Genomic DNA, 13,087 nt, shown 5'->3' on the forward strand with positions numbered 1-13,087 from the left:
GACTTTCAGTCCCAATGTATTTATAGTTTGTATATCTTATATGGTTCGATATACTTAGTTCACTATAAACAATGCTCTAATACCAATCTGTCACACCCCCAAACCAGAACGGCGGAAACGTTCGAGGGTGGATGACTTCATGTATAGTATCATAACAACGAGTATAATAGTAAAGAAAGCAAACACAACCATCATCAATATAATTGAAAGAGTTACATCATAGAGTAAGTTTACATGTTTCAAAATCAATTACATCATGATGACAAAATAAGTTTTGAATTTATCGCCTTAGCGTCCCGTCCTCGAAAGCAGTTGATTACCTATTTAGTAATTTCCTGAGAATAAAAGTTGTTTGAAAAAGTGTCAACACAAAGGTTGGTGAGTTCATAAGAGTTTTAATTGAGAAATAAACTATTTTCCTTGTAAAAGCAATTAAGTTGCTCCAGAAAAATCTGATATTTTCCTTAAAGAGTGAATTGAAAGTTTCTATGTTATGAAATAGTGCATCCTAGAATTCCCTATAGTTTCCTTCTATAATCTCCAAATATATATATAAGTTATATAAAATTAAAGTTAGATAAAACATTCAATGTAATGGGTCTGCCCTAGGCCCACAACCAAACAAGGAACAGGAAATAAGGCGGACCCACCAATTCTAAGTCAATCACAACTAGATTCTATATAACTCTAGCATATACACTTAGAAATTATAGCTGAAAACTAACAATTCTAGATAGAATGTAGTCTTAAAACCAAAGACCGAAACCAAATCCTAGTGTAGTGTACGAAATAGTAGTAGTGGCTGTGAACATAAACTATACATATCATAGTTCATCGAATAATGATATTGGTAGTGAACATGAACTATGCATATTATAGTTTATCAAATGTAATGGTGATGGTGAACATAAACTATACATAACACATTTCATCAAATAGCGATAGTGGTAGTGAACATGAACTATGCATATTATAGCTTATCAAAAGTTGTGGTGATGGTGAACATAAACTATACATATCACAGTTCATCAAATAGCGATAGTGGTAGTGAACATGAACTATGCATATTATAGCTTATCAAAAGTGGTGGTGATGGTGAACATAAACTATACATATCACAGTTCATCAAATAGCGATAGTGGTAGTGAACATGAACTATGCATATTATAGCTTATCAAAAGTAGTGGTGCTGGTGAACATAAACTAGACATATCACAGTTCATCAAATAGCGATAGTGGTAGTGAACATGAACTATGCATATTATAGCTTATCAAAAGTGGTGGTGATAGTGAATCCCTTCTTGTAATAAGTTCATAGTGTAGATGAAACATAAACTATACCTATTATAGTTTATCACATTGTTTGTAATGTATATACGCCCTAACTGTACCGATTATAATTAGCGTATTCGTTGTGGGGGTATAATAGACTTAACTATACTTATTATAATTTATCATAATTATTCGTAGTGGTAGTAACCCTTTTGTATATGTAATACCTTTAGTAATGTGTTTGTTATGTAAATGAATCATAAACTATACCTATTATAGTTTATCAAATAGTTGTTGGGGTAGTGATCATAAACTATACTTGTCATAGTTTACCAATGTTTGTATTTCAATGGATATAACCTAGTAATACCATTTATATATTTACCATACTTATGAAGGTAAGAATCCATTTGTTTTCTGATGTATGTCTGTATAACAATACAAAATGACATATATGGTAATAACATATCATCACATGAAGGTACACACCTTGCTCAACAAGTTACAAGGTGAAAATGAAATTGAAAACATTTTTCTAGTATTACCATTTCTATTCTGTTTTTAGAAAATTCATAAAAAAATCATTAAAGGTCCAAATCAGAATCCGAAAATTCTGAGAGTTGGGAAAATGAATCTAGTTTGTTCATAAATTTTATTATGATTTTTAGTGCTCTCTAACTTGTGTGAAAATATCCATATTCACAGACTGGTCCGGATTTGTTCTTGAAATGATAGGCTGTTTTGTAAAAATAACCATAAATCATAGAAAAATCGTATGGAGATTTGCAAGTAGTCATTTTAAAGGTATAAATCTGAACTATTTTCATCTAACACAGTTTTGAAAACTAAAATGTTTAAGTTGACCAAAATAGTCCATGAATGGAGTTAATCTTTCTTGATGAAAGCTGTTGAAAAATTTTAGTTGTGTTCTTGGTGTTTTAACTTGTATTCCCCCCCCCCCCCCCCTGAAAACTTAAGAAAACATGAAAATGTATGGGTATGAACCCACCTTAAATGGTTTCAGTAGATGAGTGTTGGAGATGAGAAGTGTTCAACTCAAGAACACTTGAAGATGCCTAGAAGATTTTCGAGAATCTAACACCAAAGTGATGGAATTTGTGTAAGCAATCTATGATTGGAGTAGAATGAAGTGTAATTATCACAAGGAGGATGAATTATAATTACCAAGAGTGTAATAAAGCTTGATGATCAGCCTTGAAATCCCGAAACTGAGGGAGAAAGTTAGAGAGAAAAGTTGAGTTTGATCTTTGGTGAAATGAGAGCAAGTGAGTGAGAATGAGGAGAGAGGATGAGTGTCCAGCTCTAAGAACGTGGGAATAACTTGTGAGAGAGGGAAAAAGTACAAGGAAGTGACAAGGTATGGTGGGGAGGTGTGTGGGTTAGTCATGGAGTGGGTGTGGTGGTTGCTTGTGTCATATATCAAAGATAAGTCAACACTCCACCTTTTTGTACTTCACCCACTAATTTCTTGGATAATATTTGTATTAAAAACGTGGGAATTAATGATTTATGGGCTTTAATTGTTAAAATAAAGTTTCGGGTGAAAATCCCGCGTTAAAACGATGAAAAAACGAGCTTAAAATGAAGTAGTAGTCGAAAACCGAAAAAGGGAGCCGAACCTGCGAGGGTTCGGTTCGACTGCTGAAGGAAGCAAAGGCTGAAGAGGCGAAGGCGAAATGGACCAAAGGGTTCGGTCCCTGGTTGCGAGGTTCGGGCCCGAAAGGACCTTCGGGTTCGGGTCATGTTCTCGGTTCGGTCCTCAGCAGTGTTCGGTTCTCAGGTGCTTTCGGTCCAAGAGGGTTCGGCCCTAAGAGGCTTCGGCCCTATAAGGTAGGTTTCGGGTCTTTTAGGGTATTTTACCCGTTTTTACCCCTTTTCAAGCCGTTTTTGACCCGGTTAAGGGCCGGGATGGCCCAAATGATTAGGAAAAGTTACGGGAACTTTTGAGAGAGATTTGGGAGAGATTTCGGATAGAGAGAGATAGAGTGAAAGAGATTTAGAGAGGTTCCATTTATGACTTTTTTGAGCATCCGGCTTCGCAATGCAAGGTCCGTAATCCCTGTTAAGCCATGTTTTAGTGTCCTACACACTCCCGATGAGTATGCAACATTGTTTTATCGGTTTGGTTGATTACTTAATGCAGTTTTAGGTTAATGAAATCTAGATATACGAACTTTTCAATTGATGATTTCTCATTAGCATAGCGAGTTGTATAGTAATTGCCTAACGTAAGCCCTAGTACCCAAGGGTTAATTGATTCGACCGGTTTGACTTGTTGACTTTGACTTGACCATAAATTGACGGTTGTCACAGTTTAGGGGAAAGGGCATTGAAAGGAAGATTTTCAGTCAGCTATAATTTTGTGAGGACTCGGTAAGATAATTGACTCGGTCAGATCTATGAATTGTGTAAAAAAAACAACGTAACTGGACCGAGTAACATATTACCTCTTATTGGACCCAATAAGAGGCTTATCAAACAAGCCCTATATGTTCAGTACAGTAAGGCTGGATTTTGAAAGCTTTGAGACATTTTGACAACTTTGGGATGTCGTGCTGTAAAATTCATAGTAAATTATAGAAAAAAAAACATAAAAATGTGAGGTTGATAGCATTAGAAAGATATAAGAGTATATTTTGATAATATTTGGAATTTATTAGTTATTTTGATATTCAAGAAGGGGAAAACAAGTCTGCAAGTGACAGCTATACAAAGAACAAAAACTAAAATTTCTAAACTGAAAACAACATAACTTGAGATTAGTTGATTAATTGCTTATGAAATTTGAAATATAAACTCCAGGGGTATAATTGAAGGTTTTAAAGGCCTGGGGATGGTGTAATTTCTTCAGAATTCTATCGCAGCATTTGGTTACAACACAGTGAGTTTAATATAGGGACAATTGTATGTTATGTGTTATATGTGTAATGTGCTTTCTTGTGTTATTTATCTAAGTGGTTATTACTTAATATTGGATTTTGATTCCTTTAGCCATGTAGAGCATAACTCGTATCACTTTGGTATTGGCTTTGTGCCTTTAGCCATGTAGAGCATGACTCGTATCACTTTGGTATTGGCTTCGGGCTAGGTAGGGTTGAAAGCCTGTATATTCTAGCAACATGATAAAAAGGAATTGTGTTCTATGTGTCACTTGGGCTGGAATTTATGATTTTTATGATCCTAAATTATTTTGTCTCATTGATTGTAATCCCTTGAATCTAATTGTTGATTGATCTAGAAAGCCCTTCATTTGATACCCATATAAGCCTTTGTTGTCCTTTGTTTCTTTTTTTCCTATCATATTGTTATGTATATGGCGTAGCATTATATTGTATCTATTTTTGAACTCACTAAGCAACGCCCGCTTATCCCTCTCAGTGTCTAACTATTTTAAACGATAAGCATCCAAAGTAGATAGGCTTTGTTGGAGGACTTAGAGTAGTTGACACTACTAGTTTTGTACCTGCGATACATATATGTATATGTATTATAAATTCATGGGTAGTTATGTATTTATACAACTAGTTATGAAACTTTGTAAAAACCATGTTAGTTGGTTTGAATCCATGCTTTTGAATTTAGACCACTAATATGAATTATAATTATGAATACACATGTAGTATTTGGCTTTATGGTAATTTTAGTGTTGGGGTCTTTTGTTGAATTAGGTGTCTAAGCCCGTAACTATAATTGGTATGTATTTGATTTGATAGTAGCATGGTCCTTTTAGGTTGCCTTCACCATAGCAACTTGACAGGATGACTTTTGGAGAAAGAGGTTAATAAATGATTTATTAATATATTATAAGTATAATATATTAATTAGAAATCATATTATTTAAATAGTATTAATCATAAATTAATTTGGAATTAATTTTGGAATTAAATGAGCTGATTGAAAGTAGGGGGACTGGTTTTGCAAATCAATGATAGTTGCAAAGTTGGGCTGATGGACTCTTTTACATGGAGTGGACGAATTCTATAGGATGCCCTATAGAATTTCGCCTAAGGCTTCTAGGAAGGAGGTCCATGGACTGCTTAAGGCTTAAGCTATATAAAAAACCCCTTGACATGTGATTTTCGGCTATGCATTCTAAGAGAAACCCTAGCCAAAAATTATAGTGTTCTACCCTCTCCCTCTCTCTCACTCATCCTTTGCTATTGGTGTTTGTGACTCTAATAGAGGTGTAACACTTGAGGCACTTGAGCTTTCAAGAGTCAAGATCACCAAGGAATACTTGTTATTACTAGATAACAAACAAGGTAACATTCAAACCCTAGTTTTCATATTGATTTCGAAAATTGTATGCTAGTATTAGGGTTATTGCTTTGGAACTTCTATTTGCATGTATAACTAGAGAAAACTTAGATCTAAAACAATTAGGGTTGCATGATCACATATGAATGTTGTTGAGCTTAAAACCCATCATCTTTCACTTTGCCATACACTATGTATAGGAACCATGACATGCCATACTAGTTTTTTTTTTTTGAACAATTAAATTAAATAAAAACTTAAAAATTCATCAATTGAAATAAAAGAAATACATAATATAGTTATAAGATTTTAAAAACTTAAAAACACAAAAAGCATAAAAAGAAGACACACACACAGATATATATATATATATATATATATATATATATATATATATATATATATATATATATATATATATATATATATATATATATATATATATATATATATATATATATATATATATATATATATATATATATATATATATATATAAAAGAGGTATATAAGGAAAACTTTTATTTTAATATAAAAAATTGAATTAAAAAATAGAGAAAGGGGGAGGAGGAGGAGGAGGTGCGGCCAAAATGTGTTGCTCTTGGCTTGACCGCGGTTCGAACCGCATGGTGGGGGTGGTGTGGATGTGGCTTACATGTCAAACAGTAGGTGTTGCCGAGTGGTGGATCCATGAATTTACATCATTCAGGCACTAGCAGTTAAAATTATAATCGAATCTAGCCAATATAACTTTTTGTTACACATAAACTAAACTTTCAAACATATTAATCGGTGGTGGATCAAGAACGAAGATCAACGGGGTCCGTCGTACACAAAAGATTAAACAAAAATACGAGTATTAAAAAAATTCTGAAAATTTGAGAATTTTTAGGCAAAAAATGGTACAAAATTAAGCATTTTCAACAAAAAAAAAAATGATGTCTAAAGGGTTATTTCAACAAAAAAACAAATATTTTGAGGTTGTTTTCAGTAATTTTAGAGGGGCTTTTTTATTTTTGTTATTTGTTAGGTCTTCCACATCACTGCAATGTCACTCATCTTTCAATTGTGTTACATCAACTATGCAATTACATCTCACACCATGCAATAACAATACTCTTCCAAAAGTATCACCTCAACAAATAATATATATTATCAATTATTCAAAAAAACATTTTATATATATATATATATATATATATATATATATATATATATATATATATATATATATATATATATATATATATATAATTTTAGATCAGTGGGAACACTTCTACACCCCCCGCCCTCTTCGTCAACTCACACCTTCAAGTCTAATAAACTCATTTTTTATTATTTTCTCCCAAGATAACGTGTAAGACAAAGGTGCGAAAAGTATGAGTTTTTATGAATTTTGGGTCGAATCAAGAGGAAATAAAATGAGGACAAGTTTAAACATCACAAAGATTGGATCAAACTTGAAAGGTATATATCCTTAATCTTTCATTTCTTTGATGAAGATGATGAATTTGGGGCATGCTTATGAAACTAGTTTTGATATTGGACTTGTATGATGCCATTTAAGTTGGATAATGCCAGGTCGAGCATTATCAATATGTACTTATTACTAGAACATGAAGAATGAAGCTTGAATGGTGTAATTTGATGACTGAAGTTACTTTATGTAAGAATCAAGTGTAGATTATGTTAGATTGAGTTGGATAAACACGTTTACTTACAATATGACATATTTTAAGTTATTATTAGTGTTCGATTCATAAATTTTGCCAAGTGTCTACAAAGCATGAATGGATAAAAATTATACGATGGTTTAACGGATACAATAGCATAATTGTTAATGAGAATTATGGGAGATCACAACATTGAAGTACAATTTGCTTTTTATAAATTGATCTCAATGAAGCATGTCATTTTTTAATAAATGATGTTAAACTTGATTCTTTGAATTGGATTAAGATTAATAGATTATGTCATTCACAAAGAGCATGGTATAGTTGAATTCGCAACAATGTTAAGTATTGTACTTTGGTATATAGATGTAATGACATCCATAATATGCGTTTCTTGCATTCTACTTCTTAATTTAAACAAGTTATCATTACATTTCAATCATCATACATTTCAATCTACATGCATTTATTGTAAATAAGAATCCATCAACACCAATGACAAACAATAAACAAATTGTTGAGACACACATGTAAGAAAAATGTATATATTCCTCAAAATTACTGTTCATAAGAATCTTATTACAGCCTATTTCCTTAATATATATAATAAATACACTCTAACCATATGTTATAATTTAATTTAGTGATCATGAAACATAAGGAGGATCAATAAAAGCCCATTTGAAAACTTGCTCATATTTAACTGCAGCGTTATTCCATGAGGAATCCCTTTCCATTCCTCTCTTCATTAATCCTCTCCAAGAGCTCTTGTGTTTCCTGTATGTCTCTATAGCAATCCGCAATGCCTACAAAATTTCACACCATTTTTTTTTTTATAAATTTTAAACTTCATAAAACTATTATGTTTTTTTTTTTTAAATGTCAATAGTGTTTGAGTTGAATGTAACTTACATCCAACATGCTTTCTCTTGTCAAAGGTTTAAACCCCCACCTGTTAACACAATTTAGAATTATATATTTATATTACATAAACACAATTTTTATTTTCTTTAAATTGTGTCATCATCATTTTGACCAGGTTTGACCAAATACATACCCGGTACCTTCACCTCTGCCTTCATCAGCAAATGGATTAAAAGTCTTCACAGTGTCCTGGATAACATAAAGTCTTTACTTATTCCCATTTTTATAAAAAAAATGAAAATATATATTATATAAAATAAAAAAAGAAAAGAAAATCTTTATTTTTAACTCACTCCTAGTCCTCCAGTTGCATGGACTACAGGAACAGTTCCATATCTCATTGCATACAGTTGATTTAGACCACATGGCTCGAATCTTGAGGGCATTAATAGAATATCACATCTGCATGTGTTGAGTAACATTAACAACAATGTGAGCTTAATTAACTCTACCCTCATTAAAGATAAACTGTGTGTAAATTACTAATTTACCCTGCTGTTATCCGGTGAGATATGGGGACATTGAATCCGACCCATCCACGGAACTTATCTTTGAATGTTGCTTCTGTGGCTCTCATCCAGTCTTCATACTGTTTTTCTCCTGATCCAAGCATTACCTAAAAAAGATTCAATTTTTTAGTAATTAGGGTTTAGGGTTTAGGGTTTTTTAGGGTTTTAAGTAGGTTACTTACAAATTGGACATCATCTTGCAACAAGTCTGGAGTTCCTGAGAGAATTATGTCAATACCCTTCTGATAGTCCAATCTCCCAATAAATCCAATCTGTTATAAAAGTTCAGTGAGTGGTATTGTTTTTACTAAAATCCAAAAAGGGTATTTATGTAATTTTACCATTGGGCAATCTGGTCGAATTGGAAGACCTAATTCCTTTTGTAGAGCAATCTTGCATTCAATCTGTGCATATAATAAACAGATTCTTGAGTTGACCATAAAACTAAGTATGTTCTTAACTATATTTCCATGTGTTATTTATATATAAAAGTAAAAAAAAGAAAAAAGAAAAAGAAAAGATAATTACTTTTCCGGAAAGGTCCTCAAGGGAGTAATGAGAAGGGATGTGCACATCAGAAGACGGATTCCATTCCGTTAGATCAATTCCATTTGTGATTCCTGCAAAACCATATAGAGTGATAAACAAGGGTAAATTTGGAAACAAGCAATTTAAACTTTAAAGCATCATGGCAAACTACATACCATTCACCACAATCTTTCGACTAGTAAGAAGCTCGTTTAGACCATTTCCACCTTCTGGGGTTGTAATTTCCCAAGAATACCCCTGATGAAAACAAACAAACAAACACAAACAATCCTAAGATGTCTACATTTGACAAGTTACCAAGAAAGTTTACTGGAAGAGGGCAATTTCGTCTTTATTACCTCACTAACTGTGAGTATGCGATCAGCAGTAACAAGTGCACCTTTTAGAATATTTACAGCTTCACCAGTGTCAAGAGCATGTGTTCTTGCCCAAGTAGGAAATACCCACCCCAATGCTCCATACCACTCTGGGGGCAATCCAAAATTACTGTAGGTTGATGCAGGCTCAACTCCCTACAATAATCAACCATCACTTCTAGACAGAAGGGCAAAATGGTCATTGTTGAGCTATCAATACTAAATCATGAAAAACATCTTACCTGGTGTGCAAGATTGTGTATCACAACAATACTTCTAGCATCCTTGTAAACTCCATAGGGGCGATATTTTGCTGCCAATAGCCTGAATCATAATACAAGTGAACTTTCAGAATTTGCAAAAAAAAGAAATTGGTGTACTTTTAACAGAAGCATAAGCAAGGTGAAAAGAGTGATACACATAAACAAAAACCATCAAATGTTGAGTGATTTGATCACATACACTGGGACAAGACCTGCATGCCAATCATTGGCAAGAAACAAACAGTTTTCACCATATGTAAAACCTCCCAAAGGAAGCACTAAAGGAGCCTCACATGCTGCATGACAAAGTAAGGTGAACCTAAACTGTTCAAAAGAAAAAAATAAATATTCTTGTTGTTAGATAATATGAAATTGGTCAATTTAGTCAATTAGTCAACTATAACTTCCTCAATCAGTACCTGGTTATCACCAAATGCACCATAAGCATCACCATATGGATTTCCAGGACGATGGTAAGAAGGGTGGTCCACAAACACCTGAAAAGAAAAGCACCAAATAAGTTACAGAAAGACAGATTGAATCCTTACAATAACAATTGGGATAAGTGGGAGGTTAGATATAGTAGATAACAAGAAATGAGTGAATCCATAAGTTGTAGAATCTTCTTACCCAATCAACACCTGCTCTATACTCATGAAAGAAGGCAACCTCCTGGACCCCACCAGAGCAAGAAACCTTAACTCGACAATCAAGATCAAGAGCTCCAGCAAACTTCTTATCATTAGGTCCACCATTCAAATATCTAGGTGAAACAACCATTACTCGATGCCCACGTTCTGCAAGTGCAATGGGCAAAGAGCCACACACATCTCCTAAGCCTCCAGTTTTAGAGTATGGTGCTGCTTCAGATGTAACGAAAACAATGTTGTATGTCACTTCTGCAGATGTTGTTTGTACTGAGTCATCATCCACAATCACTTCCTCTTTACCATTTGATATGGTATCATGAGAGTTGCTGACTTCTGTCTCACCTAAGAATGATGCAAGTGTCAATGTCATCATCAATAAGTAGCCTACATCTTAATGCATTTAAGCAACAACTTCATATCTCAAACTATAATACGTTTTGGTAATTAACTCCAATAAATCTACTGAAATTGAGTACTTCCTCTACTATTTTGACATTGCATGTGCAACGCATTTTCTTCCGAACAATAAAACTGATGATAAGAACTCAAATCTCAAACATCAGGCGAATAAATTGCTACCTGAATTGAGTTTCCGAATAAAAAACAGTACGCGATTAACAAAAATGCACCGTATATCATAATTTTCAGAATCAAATTTCGAGAAGTGAGAAACCATATACCAGATTGAGGAATTAAACGAAATCCAACGACTGAACCAGATTCATCCTTGTCAGCACCCAATAGCATGCCATCCTTCCTTACATCTTCAATAGAAGAAGATCCCTCTTGAGAGCTCCTGCTAATCGCCTTCAACTTCACATTACAACTCCTCTGTTTATTAATAGCAAAAGAAGATAAAGCCAATTGCCTATCAACAGGCGATCTGACCGGAGGCTTGGGTGTGAAAATGGAGCATGATTGGAGCAGAGTCTCCATGACGGGGGAAATGAAAAGGGAAAAAGGAGGAGATAGACCCAGTAGAGGACGTAAAGGATCGTGAATTTGAAGCTGGACGAAAATGAAAAGCGATATTTGTGTGACAGAGAAAGTGTGTCACTGTGTGTGAGAGGGAGGAGAGGGGAGGGGAGGGGGTCGAAGAGGTGAGGGTTTACTTTAGTTGGTTTTGGACCTCTAAATAAAAAGCGCGAAATCCGAAAAGAGATCTTATTAGTTATTAGAGTGACTTTTGATAGTAAATCGCTAAATTATGTTCTTAAAACACCGCTAACATAAGCAAAACCTTAACTATAATAGAGATCATCTAATCTATCATATAATATAAATTCTAAAATTTTAATCTAATTTCATTGAGGTAATTTCTAATAAGGATAAATTGTAATAAATTAAGTATAATTACTTGCTCAAAAATGTATCTTAGATTTGACTCAATATATCAAAAACTCTTTAGACAAAAGTAACTCCAAGAATGATCCAAGAGTTAGATCCACATGGCAAATCCATTGTGTTGCATTAAATGATAAAAATCACAATATTATTCTAAATTGTGATAAAGAATTGTATAGAATAATAAAGAATATCAAAAAAAAAATAACCGTTTTTCCAAATAGCAATAACAAACTGAACAACGTTTATAAGAATAACAATCATCTTTAGATTTCCAATTCTATTTAGAGTTTTGAAAAAGGATTAAAAGTACCTTTTGCTGAGAAGTGTGTTAAAAATAGGGGTGTGAAAAATGATGTATATGAATGATCAGGAATTTCAATTTAAAATAATCCTTAAGAAGGTGGACACAAAATTGAAAACAATGTTATTGGGAAGTATATGAATGTTTAAATTCTTAATAGGGTGCCAAAAGTGGCAAAATATATTTATATAAACTCATATACATCCTAAATCAGGATAAGTTGGACAAAAAAAAAATATCAGGTTTTTGCGGTTAAAATATGATTTTGAAAATAAATGTATGCCCACTTTATATGAATGTAAGAACTACTTAGAAGTTGTAAGGTAGTGTGGTTGCTACAAGCAACATGGGCTGTCACAAAGCTTTGGTTACTATAGGGGGGTGTTTGGCTTAGCTTTTCAAACACCAAAAGTCCTTTTTGGAAAAGTTACAAAAAGTCTGGATTTCTTGACTTTTCCAAAAAGTTCATTTTCCTTATGTAAAAACTTCAAAAGTAGCTTCTAAAAGTAGTTTGTCAAACATCTTTTGCTTTTTTTTCTTTTCCAAAAAGGACTTTTGGCTTTGAAAAGCTAAGCCAAACACCCCCTAGGTAGCTTGGGTTGCCATTAGCTTTGGTTGCAACATAAGCTACCAAAGATCAAACTTAAAACCTGCTAATTTCTTACTTATATTTTGTCTCTAATCAAGCTTTTTATATCATAAGGGGCTTGACCCCCTTAAGTATCGTCTTTCGTCGTGTTCGGGACCAAACTCACCTTAAATATAAGTGCACTCTACATTATCTAACTTATATTATATCATAGTTTAGATCCACATTGATACTTCTATTAATTCTACTTATACTTAATGGCTAGTGAAACTAAAAGCACAGGTAAAAATATATATTTCAAAACTTGTTCATGAATTTCCATCTTATTCTTCATGTGTCTGGCTTGAGTTTCGAACCAGGGTTTATGAGTTTAGAA

General features: G+C 33.3%; 1 protein-coding gene across 1 annotated transcript; it reads right to left on the reverse strand.

Moving 5' to 3' along the window:
• Positions 1–7,754: 7,754 nt before the first annotated feature.
• On the reverse strand, positions 7,755–11,599 carry LOC111920428 (soluble starch synthase 1, chloroplastic/amyloplastic). The gene is made up of 15 exons (XM_023916014.3): positions 11,155–11,599; positions 10,455–10,816; positions 10,244–10,321; positions 10,024–10,148; positions 9,804–9,885; positions 9,544–9,717; positions 9,361–9,442; positions 9,185–9,276; positions 8,998–9,060; positions 8,839–8,928; positions 8,639–8,763; positions 8,441–8,549; positions 8,281–8,336; positions 8,136–8,175; positions 7,755–8,029 (listed from the first exon to the last, which is right to left on the reverse strand). The coding sequence occupies exons 1-15, from the start codon at positions 11,408–11,410 to the stop codon at positions 7,871–7,873; spliced, it is 1,893 nt and encodes a 630-aa protein (XP_023771782.1). The 5' UTR covers positions 11,411–11,599; the 3' UTR covers positions 7,755–7,870.
• Between the last annotated feature and the right edge of the window lie 1,488 nt (positions 11,600–13,087).

This window comes from Lactuca sativa, chromosome 9 (genome assembly GCF_002870075.4).
Source record: "Lactuca sativa cultivar Salinas chromosome 9, Lsat_Salinas_v11, whole genome shotgun sequence".
Classification (NCBI taxonomy): domain Eukaryota; kingdom Viridiplantae; phylum Streptophyta; class Magnoliopsida; order Asterales; family Asteraceae; genus Lactuca; species Lactuca sativa.